At 39.1% G+C, this 16,403-nt stretch overlaps 1 protein-coding gene across 6 annotated transcripts in view; it reads left to right on the top strand.

The window, feature by feature from the left end:
• The window catches only part of rxraa (retinoid X receptor, alpha a), a 112,216-nt gene that overhangs the window by 38,877 nt on the left and 56,936 nt on the right, over nt 1-16,403 (top strand). For 2 of the 6 annotated variants that reach the window (XM_077623155.1, XM_077623156.1), the window contains exon 3: nt 970-1,036. The exons of 3 other annotated variants lie outside the window; for them this stretch is intronic. In XM_077623155.1, coding sequence (XP_077479281.1) covers nt 970-1,036 — 67 coding nt within the window. Of the gene's footprint in view, nt 1-969; nt 1,037-1,760; nt 2,220-16,403 lie in introns of those variants that run through there. One more of the 6 variants, XM_077623157.1, reaches the window with a different exon arrangement.

The following is a 16,403-nucleotide window of genomic DNA, read 5'->3' as shown; positions in this document are numbered from 1 at the left end:
TCTTTTTTTCTATTGCACGTGTGCAGACTGGTGGCTTAAACGACAGGAGGTGCTAGCAAGATGGAAGCGTTTTTAAATTAGGAGCAAAACTGTCATGGTTGGTACGTATAGAGCAAGCGGAACAATGAGAGTGAAGTGGTGGGGAAGATTTATTCCAAAGCAACGTGCTGCCGCTTGCTGAGCATTTTGCCGAAGGGACGGACGGCGTGGTGTGCATCTGCCCAAACTTCTTCGTTTTTTTTTTTTTTGCTTCGAGAATAAAATCAGTTTTTTTTGTGCCGTGTAAGCAGATCAGTGAGTTAATGAAGCAAACATTAGTGGATGTGGAGATTTGATTTCCTTGAGGTGTACACATAAGAATGGGATGTTTAAATTTGAATGCACCTGAATTTGTACTGAGTGAAATGGAGAAAAATGTCAGCAGGCAAATTAGTCACTCCATATTGACCTACTTGTTGGTGTGAAAGTAAAATAGAGCTGAAATATACTCGGAATTTGCTGTTGTTAGGGAGGAAAATTGCCATTAGGATTTTTTTTCTTTAATCTGGTGGATTAAAATGGTTTCAACATTACTGATATGCAAAAAAAAATGGACAAATGCCTTCATATGAAGACAATCATTTGATTCATTTATGTTTGAACCAGTTATGATGACCTTTGACCTTCCCAAGACCTAAAAAGAAAAACCTTGCATTCACCAGAGTCCAAAATGTTTTCCAATTTTTCCATGATTATTATTTTTTCCAAATAACTTGGCTTTATTAAGATTTGTCGACCCCAACCCAGAAATTCCAGACTATATTACCTTTTAAAATAGTTACTAATTGTCAATTTTGATCTGTAAAAGCCAACGACAACCATCAGAGATGTGATACAATACTCATGACCTAAATATTAGTTTGCTACTTCTCTGGGAACCAAAATCTTTTTTTAATGACAGCAAAATATATTTATGTGCTTACATTATAGATCAGAAACAGACCTCATCCATCTACACTTTTAATTATTCTGCAGCCAGCCCTAACAAAACTTCAAGGTACCGCCATTTTGATTGTTTACAACTTTGATCTAATGCTTGTTTAAAAATACAACTCCATGATATATCAACTTCTTCACTTTGAGCATGACCCACTTTGACTTCAAATCCAAAAGCAAGGTATATAAGTACCTAGAGTGTTCTTTGTCACTAAAAATGCACGTCGATCCAATTAAATAGGCCTTCATCATAATCCCCAGACCGATACATATTTTCATACACCACCATCAATTATTTGTAGCCCCTCAAAAAGTTCCCCACATATTCTTTTACGTTGGTCCAATCACGTAGGCCTTCATCCTCATCCCCACACGATCCACACTTTAAAATATTTGCATCCCCTCCACCACTTCCTGCCCGCCTTGTCCACCCCTCCCAAATGTCCTAGATCCGCCCCTGCATCCGCGCAGAAAATTGCAACAAAAATCCAATTAAACTCTCGCTAGCGTCCTTCCTTTGTTTATTTACTTAATCCCCCGCTATCTTCCACGCAAGATAGGCTAACGACTTCAGCTAACACATCCAAACTTGCATGTAGTGAGCCCACCGTCTCAGTTCAACAGATGTGACCAGGTTAGAATAACAGCAAGAATAGCAGTAAAGGGGGGGAAAAAGTAGCTGGAAGGGGCCCTTCACGGTTTGGGGGAAAACTTCAAATCCATTTTGATATCAAGCGTAAAAACATTTTCTTTTGGACCCCGTCTGCCTCTCTGTAGTTCTCTCTCTCTCTTTTTCCCGTGAAGTTTTATTTGAGGGTTCACGCAAAGGCTTCGATGCATGGCGTCGCTGCTGTGTGCAGCGGGGCCGTCGCAGTACCCCCCCGTCAGGGTCCCTTCGCAGTGCAGATTCGGTAGTTCGACTTGAGCACGCGAGGGAGCGAGGGAGGGAGAGAGGGAGACCACTACGGCGGCGGAGTGAGCGAGAAGAAGGAGAAGAAGGAGAAGAAAAGAAACACCTTATTCCGCGGGACGACTAGTCCGCGATCTGTCACTTTTTAACGTTCAAAAAGGCCACGCGAAGACGGCGAAGGGCTGCAGCGACAACAACAACAAGGACACCTGGTCTGGGGGGGTGCCCGAAGCGTCCGTGAAAAAGACTCTCCAACGAGATCGTCTCAGCTGGCATGAGCTAATTTACCGTAATAACCGCTCGATGATGGAAACCAAACCGTTCTTGTCATTGGGTGAGTTTGGATTTGGGGAAGGGGAATGTTGCGATGCTTTTTATTTTTTGAGGGTTAGCTGGTTATGTTGGCTTTTCTCCGCTCACTTTTTTTTTGCGCCCCGTTTCGCTCGCTTTTTTTTGACAGCGCGTCCTCTATTGGGTCGAGTTCTGTTCGAATTGTGAAATGAGGCTTAAAAAAATAGAGACGTATGTCGGCGCTTCTCGGGCTGATGACATTTCGTCTTGAGTGAATGAGATAAAGTGTAAGATCGACTTGTTTAGGTCAAATATTCATCATGACAACCATAATTGATGCTTAAATCAAGCTTTTTTTGCAAGAGGGTAAGCGGACTTTTTAGTGGGAGTCAGTGGAAGTGCTTTTATTTTATTTTAGATGTTACGTAACACTACGCTTACTTTCATGCGGCGATCCTGTCTTTATTTATAATAATAATAACAATCCGATAATGTAGAATACGTGCGGAAATGCCGGTTTGTTGTGTTGTTTACACAAGTTGTTGATGTTGTTGGGGCAAAGTTTGGTTATTTAACGACTAACAGTCGAGAACAAAGGGAAAACATGTCCAATAATTGTTTATGTCGCACTAAAGTGGATTATATAGATGTGCAGTATTTGATTTGATGTCGTGAAATGTGTCAATCAATGTCAAGGATCGTTACAAGTTTGAAGGTTGTGCTGCAAAAGACGGATTATTTATAAAAGAGTTGCCAGTCAAATTGGAAAGTTTAGAATTTACAGTGAATTAGTGAGGAATTGCATTTGTAAAGTTCAGTAGGTGGTGTTTGTATTAGGGATGTTCCCGATCAGAAATTGGGCCCCATCGCGTTGTAAGAAAAAGATGGATTTTTAATATTTATTGCCTTACATTTTATGGTATAAACTCATTAGTTGCCAATGACGGCGAGGGACGTCCAATCCAGTTGGACTGGGAAATGTGTCAAATTGGATTAGATGCCGTCAATGGCGGTGAAATATGATCACTGGCAATGGCAGTTAATGAGTTAACAAGTAACACATTTGCAGCATATTTATTTATTATTGACACTATTGAAACAAACATTGCAGTCCAAAAAGTAAATGTCAAAAAATAGCTCAATTTATGCCATTGGATGACCTAGTATATGTTAATTTTTGGAAAAAAAATATTGTTTAATCAATTTGCTTGCAACCTTAATTTGTTGCTGCACCACTGCAGAAAATTTGCGATATTTATTTTTTTAAAAAATATCAATTTTGTTGAAATCCCTGCACAAAAGACACTGGATATTGTACTTTTCTACCCAAACTTAATACATTTCCCAAGTACCAGATCGGGACTCGGTATGGTCAGAATCTCCAAATCAGGCGCCTCCGACTCCGAATCACCTGCAAAAAATACGCATATCATGGGACATCCCTAATGTATTTATCGTTTTTCCTTTTTGCTTCAGTGCGCTTCATGCACTCCAAGCTTCCATACTTGCGTGCATTGTAAATCATTAAAGCGGCGTGCTATACTGTCCACTTCTCAAAAGTGACCCTTGTCCCTTGCAGGGGTGACGCAGCTTAGCGGCGTAGTAGGTCAGCCCTGTTATTTTGTCTGCCGCTCTTTCACGAAAGGCGTCACGTTACACCTCGACGCATCGCCGACATTTACGCCGACTTGCCAGACTCGGCCCGGCTTTCTTCGGTTACAGTTTGATGACACCATCCCACGCCCCCTCATTTTTTTTGGGGGGGGGGGAAGGCATGACTTCTTAGAAGTGTGCCCATGTGCGTGATTGTGTATACGTACACAGTCGTTAGTTTTATCAAAGTAGTCCATCTGGATGCCTGTCAGGATATGTAAGAACGATGCAGAATACGTGAGAGCCACGTTTGATGATCGATGCGCATTAGAGTCGGGTTTGACGTCTTTTCCCCTCGAGCCCCGCCGCGGCGTGCCACGTGCTGGATCAGCACATTTATGGTTTTCACGGCACTCATCGTCCGCTTGTAATATTGCTATTTCTATTTTAACTTGGGCCATCGAAGGTCCATTTGCCGCGTCCGATGTGTTAATTGCCTTTTTCAAGGACGCCGTTATCTACGGAATCCTTGGATGTATTGATTAGACCAGGGATGGGGAAAGCTGTGGCTCGAGAGCCACGTGTGGCTCTTTTGATAGGTGAGCAGTCGATTGGTCGCCGTCTATTGGTCGCCGTCTTTTGGTCGCCGTCTTTTGGTGGTCGTCTTATGATCGCCGGCCTTTTGGTCGCCGGTCTTTTGGTCGCCGTCTTTTGGTCGCCGGTCTTTTGGTCGCCGTCTTTTGGTCGCGGTCTTTTGGTCGCCCGGACCGCGACAACGGGCGACCAAAAGACTGGCGACCAAAAGACCGACGACCAAAAGACCGACGACCAAAAGATCGACGACCAAAAGATCGACGACCAAAAGATGGCGACCAAAAGACGGCGACCAAAAGACGGCGACCAAAAGACGGCGACCAAAAGACGGCGACCAAAAGACGGCGACCAATCGACCGTGTACCCTTTTGATAAGTGCATGTGTGGCTCCAGAGCCATATGTGGCTGTTTTGATGGGTTCTTATGGCTGTCCGCTAAAATGTGAGGTCAAATATGTAAACCGCTGGTAATTGAACTTAGTCTCGAACGCACCAATAGGAGCATTCGGTTGGCACTTTGACTTTTTTTTCCACTTTTTTTTTGCATACTCATTGATAGTCATTGTTTAGCAAGAGCGTAACAATGTTGGCAAAATAATTCCGTCCCATTTTGTACTTTAAAAGTGGTGATATGACTAAAAAATGCCACACATTTGCATGTATTTTGACTTTTAAATTTCGAATATGGCTCTCAAGGAATAATATTTGAAAATATGAATTGTTTTATAGCTGCCTCTGTCAAAAAGGTTCCCGACCCCTGGCTTAGCCGCTCATTCAGTGTGATTATCTGTCATCCGGGATTAAGAATGTTGACACGCAACCATTGAAAGTGGCAATTTTACAAGTATGGCGTTTAGTTAGCGTGATAGCAACATTTTCCCAGAGCTATTTAGGCTACTTTTGTATACTGATTGCCTCTTGATCCCGCTATCAATTCCTCCAAGTGCTTCACATACTTTATTTGACGTTAAGCTATATAGACATAAATAATAAAAATCTTATTTTGTGAGCCATATGCGAACATCGCTTCAAAAATGGTACATTTCAACTGCAAACGCTGTGCTATCCTTCTTGACATTTTTGCCAGTGTCTCATTTATTACTCTGATATTGTTTGAGTTGCTGTCAAACTGATTATTAATTCCGTATTTCTGCCATAATGCGCACTCAGAATTATTTAGACTTGTAATAAACAATTTGGTAATGAGGCATTCATTTCAATTTATGACAATTTATGCACCGTATTTGAAAATCCAGCTTCAAAACCCCGAAACTATTCATTCATTCATTCATTTTCTGAACCGCTTATCTTCACAAGAGTCGCACGGGGTGCCGCAGCCTATCCCATCTGACTGAATCGATGGCCAGCCAATCAAAAGGCACAATAAGACAAACCACCAATCATTCATACCTAGCATACAATTAGTTTTGCATCCATTTTTTTCGGAACGTGGGTGGAAACTGGAGTACCCGCAGAAAACCCACGTCATCCCTAAGAGAACACACACAGCAGTACCGACTTGGGCTCGAACCCAGTACCCCAGATCCATCAGGCCAACACGCTAACCACTTATCCACCGCTCGCCCTGAAACTAGTGTCACAAAAACAGCAAAACCATTGAAAAAAAACAACTTTATTCCATACTCAATTTACATCTGCGATGTTTTAGAAATGGTTTACACAGATTTTAAATGACTCGAATAAAATCAAGGTCACATCCAGCGTCACAATACCTGCCTTGTTTTTTTCTTTCTTCTTTTTTTGAGTGTAAAGCAAAACACTTTCTGACTCAATAGCAGAAAAACAGTACTTTTTGGCGCACACCCGCGTTCCCCAACAACTTCTTTTATCACCTGCTAATGAGGACTTTAGTCTGTAATCAAATTTTACACTACATTAGTCCCGGTGTGATGCTTTTTTTTTAAAATTTGGGGAGATATACCAACACTCAACTAGACATTCTTATACAGAAAGTGGGATTTTTTAAATTGTGTGTGTGTGTTTAGAGCAGGGGTCGGGAACCTTTTTGACGAAGACAGCCACAAACAATTCATATTTTCCAATCTTATTCCTTGTGAGCCATACTACGAATTTAAAAGTCAAAATACATACATGTAAACAAATGCCTTTTCAATTTTGTTGTTGTAATTTCACCACTTTTAAAGTGGAAAAAATGCATTAAAAAAAAAAAGATTCTTATGCTGTTGCTAATCAAGGAGGATGCATTCCAGAAGAGTTTACTGCAAAAAAAGAAGATTAAAGCAAAAAAGAAAGAAGATTAAAGCAGTTCTAAATGTAATATCAGTCCATATTTTAGCTCACAGGTTAGCGAAGAGCCAGATGCACCCATCAAAAGAGCCACATGTGGCTCCCGAGCCATAGGTTCCCTACCCCTGGTTTAGAGGAATACATTTGTGACATTCCTTTTTCTGCCTGTAACTCAGGAACAAAACTAATACGGGGAGAGGGCGTCTATCTTCTGGGAGGAGTACTTGTGGGGGTGTGGTGGCGCAAAGAAGGCTCATGAAGTTACGCCGGCAAAAAGCATTTGGCCAAGTTTGTCTTTTATTGCCGTCCAGTTTTGTGTTCCTGGTGTGATGCCTTTGCTCCCCCTTTTGAAAGAAAAGGGCTGCAGCTGTCATTTTTATTGGGGGGGACTTTTTATAGCAAGACTTTATGGCTTAAAGTGACAGCTTTCTCCCGAAGCCCCCTTTCGTTTAAATTTCACCCTCGAGGCTTTTATTCTAAGGAAAAATTAAATGGGGAAAATGTGCCAACTTGGATTTTTTACTTGGCGTGAAGTTTAAATCGAATACGGTAGAAAGATTGATGAGGAAATCATTAGGGATGATAACAGGTAGGGTTGCCAGGTCATTCGAAAATCTGCCTTTGAGGATGCTTTGTTGTAAAACGTGGCAGGATTCGATGGAGTGTTTTTTTTTTTTGGATTTCGCTTCGTTTGTCGACGCCGTTTCAGAAACTCGGATTGATTCAAAGGCGTGTTAATTTTTTTGTGCAAAAAAAAGCTACTTGTTCACAGGAGGTCTTTATTGAAAATGGTTGCGGTGACCTTTGCACCTCAAACCTTGACCTTTGCTCCCCATCTGTTCCATCATTTCAGGAATTTGCCTTTGGTGCTTTGGCCTATTTTTTAAAAGATTTTTTAAAAAGACTGTCATTTCCAGATTTCTCTTCATTCCACGTTATTTTTCAAATGCCAGCAATGCTTGTGTTGCCTTTTCCAAAATAATAACTAATGAAGCAGCAATGAGGAATATTCATGATTCATTTGTTGATATTTTGGGAATGCCTTGCAAAATTTGGAGCTTGCCGCCGTGTTTTTATTTGAAATATATTCCCATTTTGTGCAGACGGACTAAAGCGTTGCTACTCTCGGTTAAAGAAAGGAAAAACCCACAACGGAATCTGAAATAACTTAAATGTGACCAGACTGTAATTTTTCAAAATGCAAATAGCGCAAAGCTCCTGTGAGAATGCCCAGATGTGACAAAACTGGATTTTTTGTTTTGTTTTTTTGGCAAAACACTTCAAGCGTTGTTTAAGCGTTCAAAAATAACGAAGACGGTACCCTCGAGTTTGGAGTCTCCAACGACCTCCGTATTTGATTCAATTCCAATCCATAACGTTGCCATCTCATTCATTATGGATGCATTTCGAACATATACTTTTTCCAACACAACTTTAATAACTAATTTTCAAACATAATGGCAACAATTTAGAGCTGCATAGTGTTTTTTTAAAAAATAATCCAGAGGGATGCGGTCAAACGCACATCAAAACATGATTGTGATTCATCAAAATGAGGTACAAAGTTTTTGACAAAGCATACGTAAATATATTCATTTATGATACATTCCTACCTTTCTGCATATATTTTGCAGCCATAAAAAAATTATAAATTATAGTAGAATCTTACTTAGGTCGCGATGTACATTTTAGACAGTTCTGAATCTATTCATTTATTAAAATTAAATCAATTATGAAGTCATGCAATGCCGACTAGAAAAAAGCAAGTTAACAAAATCGGCCATTAATATTTTTTAACCATATTTTAGCATGTTGCTATCCTGCTATGGTTAATATGACCATGTTAGAATATTAACAATTCTTGTAGTACAGATGTAAAATAGGTATTAAATGTCCCGACAAGTTTTTTTTAACCATATATTAGCATTTTGCTATCCTGTTATGGTTAATATGACCATGTTAGAATATTAACAATTCTTTTAGTACAGATGTAAAATAGGTATTAAATGTCCCGACAACTTTTTTTAACCATATATTAGCATTTTTTTATCCTGCTATGTTTAGTCTAACCATGTTAGAATATTAACAATTCTCTTAGTACAGATGTAAAATAGGTATTAAATTTCCCAACAAGTTTTTTTTAACCATATATTAGCATGTTGCTGTCCTGCTATGGTTAATATGACCACTAACAATTCTCGTAGTACAGATGTAAACTCGGTATTAAATATCTCCCGACGAGTTTTCCTGCTCGTGTCGCTGTCATAATAATAATAATCACAAATAATTCTCGTGCAGGACTCCATTTTGAAATCCGTGTTGGTTTTAAACGACAATTCCCGCGAGTGTACCGTGAGTCTTAATTTATTTTATTATTTTTCATGGCTCTCTTAAGTGTCTGGATGGCACTTGTCAGTATTCAGGCTGCGTACGACCAAGCTTTTGAAGTAGACGCAGAGTCTCTGTGGGAATTTGACCACATCACACCCGTAATTCGCAACCAGAAGAAGGTCGTCTCGCCCTTTTCTTGAGTCGCCGCTCCCCTCTCGCTTTTTTTTGCTATGATTGGGAAGAGATTTCAACAATTTCTTTTAGTTTGGTCCCGTTTTTGCTTTCAACTTTAAGACGTGCCTTTCCCCCAAAAATCAATTTACCGCAACAGCTGAAAAGAATCGTATTGCGCTTTGCATTTTTGAGACGATATCACCTGGACTCTGGTTTCTTGGGCGCCACTTGCTGTTTTGTGTCCACTAAAAAATGTTTCAAGCAGTCTTTCGTCACACTAGATTGCGTTTCCACATCAGTGCGTTTTTCTTGTTCTTCGGACCACTGAGGATCTTATTTCAGCCAGATCTTTATTGTGTTAAGAGAATATGAGATGGTTTTCTACACGCTCACCTGCTAGATTTTCTGAAATCTTTCCTGGAATTTAAGAGCATTTTATTTTGTAGCCACATGAGGTGTCAGACTCGGGTTGGTTCGCGGGCCGCTTTAATGTCAACTTGATTTCACGTGGGCTAGATCATTTTAGATATAATATTTTGATTTTTTTTTAATAAACTGATTAAAAGAACTGGATTAAAAGCCCTGAATATTCAGTTTTTTATAGATCTAAAACAATGTTTATTTTAGCTTTTTTAAAATATGTTTTTAGATTTTACAAAATGATTTTTGAATGAAAAACACAGAAAAAATGGATTAAAAAATGACAATTATTGATTTAAAAGGGGGGAAATCAGGAAATTTAATATACATCTATACTCTTCATTTTAATTTGATTCTAAAACAGAAAGTCGGCACTCATGATTGACTTTCCCGGGCCACACAAAATGATGCGGCGGGCCAGATTTGGCCCCCGGGCCGCCACTTTGACCCGTGTGCTGTAAGATATCAAATGATATTCTTGCGTACTGAAAAATGTTCCACAATGATAACAGGCTGTGAATAAGTTTTATAATTAAGTACAACTATGAAACTAATACAATAACATTGATTTGTTGGTTTAAAAAAACAACAACGGTTGATTTAATGAGTTTGTTTGGAAAATCCCTTTACAAAAAAAAACTTTTTTTGAGTGACACCAGCAATGTTTCACAGAAAAGGCAAAGACTGATGAGGTGTTTGTAGACATTTCTAACATGTTAATACAACTGCCAAAAGTGTGGCCCCTCAAAACTCAACACACACACACACACACACTCACACACTCACACACTCTTGTACACGTACACACAAGTACGTACAGAAGTATGAGCGGCAGTCTGGAGGGTTTGTCACCTATAGTTAGACACCTTGTCAAGGACGTCTGGTTTTAGGAATGTTCTACACGGCACCAAAGTGAAAGGCGCTAAGGCTAGAAGGGGGAGGGGCAAGAAAAATACTCGTTTTTTTGGAGACCAAGAGACTAGAAACTTTTCATTCCGTTTTAAAGCAGTTTACCGTAACGTACAATTTTGGTATATTTGTTTAATGCATGTATTTTTTTGTAATATTCTTGTGTTTTCTAATAAACAATAACAACCTTCCGCCAAAATAGTTGTCCCTCGCTACTACGCCGTTCACGTTTCGCGGTTTCATTGGATTGCAGGGTTTTCAAAAGTAATCATTAAAAAACAAAAACTGAAAAATTATAATTAAGTGGTTTTTGAAGTGCGAGAGAGTATATTTCGCAGCCTGGCAAACGTGACTCACAGGCGCCATTGCTTTCACTTTCTCAGCCTACTGGATTTGTTTAACTGTTTCCAAATTCTGTGCTCGACATTTAAAATGTGACGTCCAGTCTACTCACACATTTATGTTTTGAATGTGTAGATATCATTAAATCAATCAAAGGTGAGCCATAAAATCACGAAAAACCTTGCAATATCGAACATTTTTATTTTAGTTGTAACATATGATGACATAGAACAGGTGTCAAAGTGGCGGCCCGGGGGCCAAATCTGGCCCGCCGCATAATTTTTTTGTGGCCCGGGAAAGTAAATCATGAGTGCCGACTTTGTGTTTTAGAATCAAATTAAAATGAAGTATAGATGTATATTACATTTCCTGATTTTCCTCTTGTAAATCAATAATTGTCATTTTTTAATCCTTTTTTCTGTGTTTTTAATTCAAAAATCATTTTGTAAAATCTAAAAATATATATAAAAAAAGCTAAAATCAACATTGTTTTATATCTATAAAAAACTGCCCAAATGGGTAAAACGGGACCTGTTTTACAAAAAAACGTACTCAAAAAAATCCTGGACATAAGTTGTTATACGGCGTACGCAATTTGATCTAAAAACGTATAAAATAGGGTGAAAATGTACAAGTTGACAGGTATTCATTTCCGTGTTTGTAGAGCTCGCATTGAGTGACGTCGGGCTCGTGGAGCAGCTGAGACCCGACTTGCGTTGTGTCGGAAAGGGGCCAAGGTCAGGAGGTTGTGGCTGGGTCACACACACACACACACTGTGGTAGGAGAGGAGCAGCCTCCCTCCACAGACATAACAGAAAAGAAACAGGAGGGAGGAAAACAGTTAGGGCGCACGCCACGCGTGTGCACGCCACCGTCAGCTTTGGCGTCACGGTTCGCATCGGGTCATCGGGTACGGTCAGTTAATGACCGCTCATATTTTCATTCGGACCAAAAAGTCAAACCAGGAATATTCCGTTAGCCGAACAACTTGGGCCATAGATGCAAGGGAAGTGAAGTGAATTTAATTTAAAATCTACATAGCATTTTGTCTCATAATTGAATGCACCCTTATGACTTCCATGTTTTGAAATTGTTGAACAATTTTCGAATACAAACAAAGGGATTTAATGGGATTGGCACATCTGGATTGCCACCGCAGAATACTGTATCTGTTCCACATCTGGATCGATTCTCTGGCTTTTTTTTTAAGGGTCCCCTCTTTTCATTGAACTCTTGTTTCTTTCCGCTTTGTGAAACTTAAAAGTCTCGCACCTCGATCAAGCCGCCACGTAAATATTCACGTCGATACTCAAGGCGGACTTTATAGTCGCCCAAATTGGACCCATGTGACCCAGCCGTCTCGTTGCGGGGCCCAGCTAATTAAGTGGCACCGGCCTGTGAATTTGGACTTTTTCCAGACCGGGCAGTCAAACACCAGCGCTCATAAAAATGGCGGCTAGGGTTGCACATTTTCTCACCTTCTACAGTCTGTCAACTTTTCTAAACATTCAATCAAAACATCACTTTTGCATAATGCCAGACAGTTTTAGAACTCAAACAAAAATGATATAATCAGCAAGTCTGACAAAGTATAAAATATTGTGATGATTTGAACCGTTTTCTTGTTTTTAGGTATCTTTTGGAAAATCTAAATGATTTTTTGGGTGACAGGGAGAAAGGAACAACAAAAAAAGTAAATATATCATCAAGTATAGTATATGCTACCTAATATAAGTAGCATTGCTGGCTATTTTTACTAAGGAGATAACTAGTAACATTGCATTGTATGCGTGAAAATGGAAGAAACCCAGTGGCGGGCCGTCAGGGCCTTCAAGGCCTTCTCTGCTGGCCTAAGAAATATCTGAGTCATATATTATATTTTGTCCATCAATACTTATTAAATAATTCCAAATGGTCTGTTAGCTTCCTTTCATTGCTTTTTCCTCTGGTTGCACTGCTTTCAGATGTGTGTTTTCATATTGAAGCATTTAACCAATCACATTTCAGCCATTATTTGTTGCCATGGTCAGAAATCTGCCTCAAGGCCTTCACAATCAGTTCTGCAGGCTCTGCTGCATTAAACAAGCGTCGATAAGACTGTTGCTTTAACTAATCAGATTTCGAGTTGGCAACACCACAATGCCTTGTCGCAGGCGTAGGGATACGTCATCGCTTTCACCAACTATGATTGGCTAGTGATTAGCCAGAGCTACCAAACTGTATCTGTAGCGAGCTGCACAAGCCAATATATTGTTGTGTAGATTTAAAGCCATTTTCAAGATCATTAAATGCTGCTAGGAAGTGGATTTTACCCGTTGAAGGCGCTACGAGAAAATGCACGGACCGCCACTGTTTTTTAGGTATCTTTTGGAAAAACTTAATGCATTTTTGGGTTGACAACAGAACAACAGAAGTAAATATATACCCTACCTAATATAAGTAGCATTGCTCTCTATTTTTTCTAAGGAGATAACTAGTAACATTGCATTGTATGCGTGAAAACGGAAGAAACCCAATCAGATAGCAACTGGGAACTGCTTCCTAGCTCTCTAAATCTTTTTGTGGATGATAGGATCTTGAAATTAATTTAACCAAACGAGTATGATGAAGGTTCTGGCGCACTCCTCTAAGGGATCAAGTCTCAAAAGGGACTGAAAAGGTCTTTGGGCTAAATCATCACTTTTTTAATCAAGGTGATAGCTTTGCAGAGGGGAACAGTAAAGCTCCAATCTATCCTTGGGAAGATACTTTTCTTCTTCTGGCGCCACGCTCATTAGCGATGAAAGTTTTCACAAGCACCTGCAGTCTTACCTGGGTGAGGCCCCCTCAGGGGAGATCCCGGAATTGCTGATGGCCAGCTCGCTTTTGACTGAAAGCGAAAGCAGGAGAGCAACGAGGTACATGCTAATGTTGAGGGGGGGTGTTGATCAAAGAAGACGTCTCTTGATATCTCACTCTTCTGACATTTACCGCGCCGGGTTCTCCTGAGAACTAAAGCGCGAGTACGGAAAGTAGAGGGCAATAATTAGACGGAGGTTATTATTTTTCTTAGATGGCGCAAGGCTATGTTGGCATTAAATGTGACGTCAATGCATTTTTAAGCTCCGTTTGGGGATTTAGTTGACCAGTCTGCTTCGGTATAGACGTAGCGGTGTCGAATTTTCTGGAGAAAATGACAAAAAATGCAATTTTACTCTGCTAATAAGTTGTCAAAATGCACGTCGTATTTTTGTTACAGAAAATAGTTTAACACAAGGGTGTCAGACTCGGGTTGGTTCGCGGGCCGCTTTAACGTCAACTCGATTTCACGTGGGCCGGACCATTTTAGATATAATATTTAGATTTTTTTTAAATAAATGGATTAAAAGAACTGGATTAAAAGCCCTGATTATTCAGTTTTTTATAGATCTAAAACAATGTTTATTTTAGCTTTTTTATAATATATTTTTTGATTTTACAAAATGATTTTTGAACTAAAAACAGAAAAAATGGATTAAAAATTACAATTAATGATTTAAAAGGGGGAAAATCAGGAAATTTAATATACATCTATACTCTTCATTTTAATTTGATCCTAAAACAGAAAGTTGGCACTATTGATTGACTTTCCTGGGCCACACAAAATGATGTGGCGGCCCAGATTTGGCCCCCGGGTCACCACTTTGACACAGGTGGGTTAGAACTTTATTTCATCCCATATTCAGGAAATTTCTTGGTTGTAGTAGCAAGACAGACACAAGACACACAAGACAATGTAGACCTAGGTAAAAAAACTAAATACCAAAATGCAATAAAAAAATGACTTGGCCTTAGACACAGAAACTAATAAAAATGTATTGTTATATCTATTCCAAAAATATATTTGTGTCATTATCAATTTGGTTTTTTTTTCACTTTCCAGTAGATTTGTTGCTGTTTGCAAAATCAACGACTAATGATGTCTTTTAAAGAGGCCCATACTAGCTAACAGGCAATTTACGTTAACATATACATCTGTTATTTAAGTCCAAAGTAGCTCCTTGACCAATGCAAAACCTCCCTCTTTCTTATTCACTTGTCCAGCTTGATATCTCTCTGATCCAAATGAGGTTTGCTGTTTTGGACCTTCCATTTTGAGAGCTGTTCCGTTGCCGAGCTCTAAACTGATCCGACAGTTTGTCTCTCTTACTCAGGAATTGTTATTTGAATTAAGACTTTTTACCCCTGGAGGCATCTTTCATATTTTTAGTGCTTCCCCATGCTGTAATGGCTCAGTGCTTCTTGCAGCTTTTGCAGGTAAATGTGCATTGATGTCATCACTGACATTTCCATTTTATTGGGAAAAAGTCTACAACATACGAAAAAAAAAAAATCCCCCCAAAAAACAAACCTAACCTCTTGACTTTAACTCTGGTAGCATTTATTGCTGTCTGTATTTTGATATTACCCCCCTTTATATTCCCTGTTATGCTGTATTTAAAATTTAAAGCGGTAAATATAATTGTTAAATACACAGCGTTACCTATCAGTGCAAAGAGATTTTTGTGAGTCAGTGGTATTACTTCATATTTATTAGTTTAAATCCTGCGGGAATCTCCCCCTAGGGTTCACTTATTGAGCATTAGTGAGTGAAAGATTTCAGTGTTTAACCGTAGACACACACACACACATATACACACACACATTCACACACAAACGTGTTTTTCTGTCCACACTCAGTGAATTGACTTTAGCTGACACGTTAGCCTTTTATTTTATTATTTTTCTTATTTTTGGGCGGCTTTGGGAAAACACTTCAATTCTGTACATTAAAAAACATAGTTTGGATACTTTTAGTCCTTTGGAAAGATCATAACTTTTCAACCTTGACATTTTAAACCACATGTGTCAAAGTGGCGGCCCGGGGGCCAAATCTGGCCCGCCGCATCATTTTGTGTGGCCCGGGAAAGTAAATCATGAGTGCCGACTTTCTGTTTTAGGATCAAATTAAAATGAAGAGTATAGATGTATATTACATTTCCTGATTTTCCTCCTTTTAAATCAATAATTGTCATTTTTTAAACCATTTTTTCTGTGTTTTTAGTTCAAAAATTATTTTGTAAAATCTAAAAATATATAAAAAAAGGCTAAAATAAACATTGTTTTAGATCTATAAAAAACTCAATATTCAGGGTTTTTAATCCAGTTCTTTTAATCCATTTATAAATTTAAAAAAAATCTAAATATTATATCTAAAATGGTCCGGCCCACGTGAAATCAAGTTGACGTTAAAACCCGAGTCTGACTCCCTTGTTTTAAACTATCCGGGTCATTTTCTTAGAAAACCTGCTATCTGGAAAGCTGCTGTTTATTGAAATATGGATGAATAGATCATAATAGACACTAATGCGCTCTTTGGATTATGCAGCGGGACAGTTATGTATTTTTTTTGTATTTGTTATTGTTTTTTTTGTCTTTATGCGGGATAACGGGCAGCGTATGTTTGGGTTGTTGGTGCTGTCTCACACTGGAACTGTGTTCACTGGTGTTATGATCATTTTCATGCTATCTAAGGCTTTTGCTTTGTTTCTGGTCTCCGAGGAATGGCTCGCTCTAGTCTTTAATTCTCTGTTTTTTT

The sequence above is a fragment of the Stigmatopora argus genome, chromosome 16 (assembly GCF_051989625.1).
Source record: "Stigmatopora argus isolate UIUO_Sarg chromosome 16, RoL_Sarg_1.0, whole genome shotgun sequence".
Classification (NCBI taxonomy): Eukaryota; Metazoa; Chordata; class Actinopteri; order Syngnathiformes; family Syngnathidae; genus Stigmatopora; species Stigmatopora argus.
Note: the sequence above shows the minus strand (reverse complement) of the source record. Positions and strands in the feature narration are given on the sequence as shown.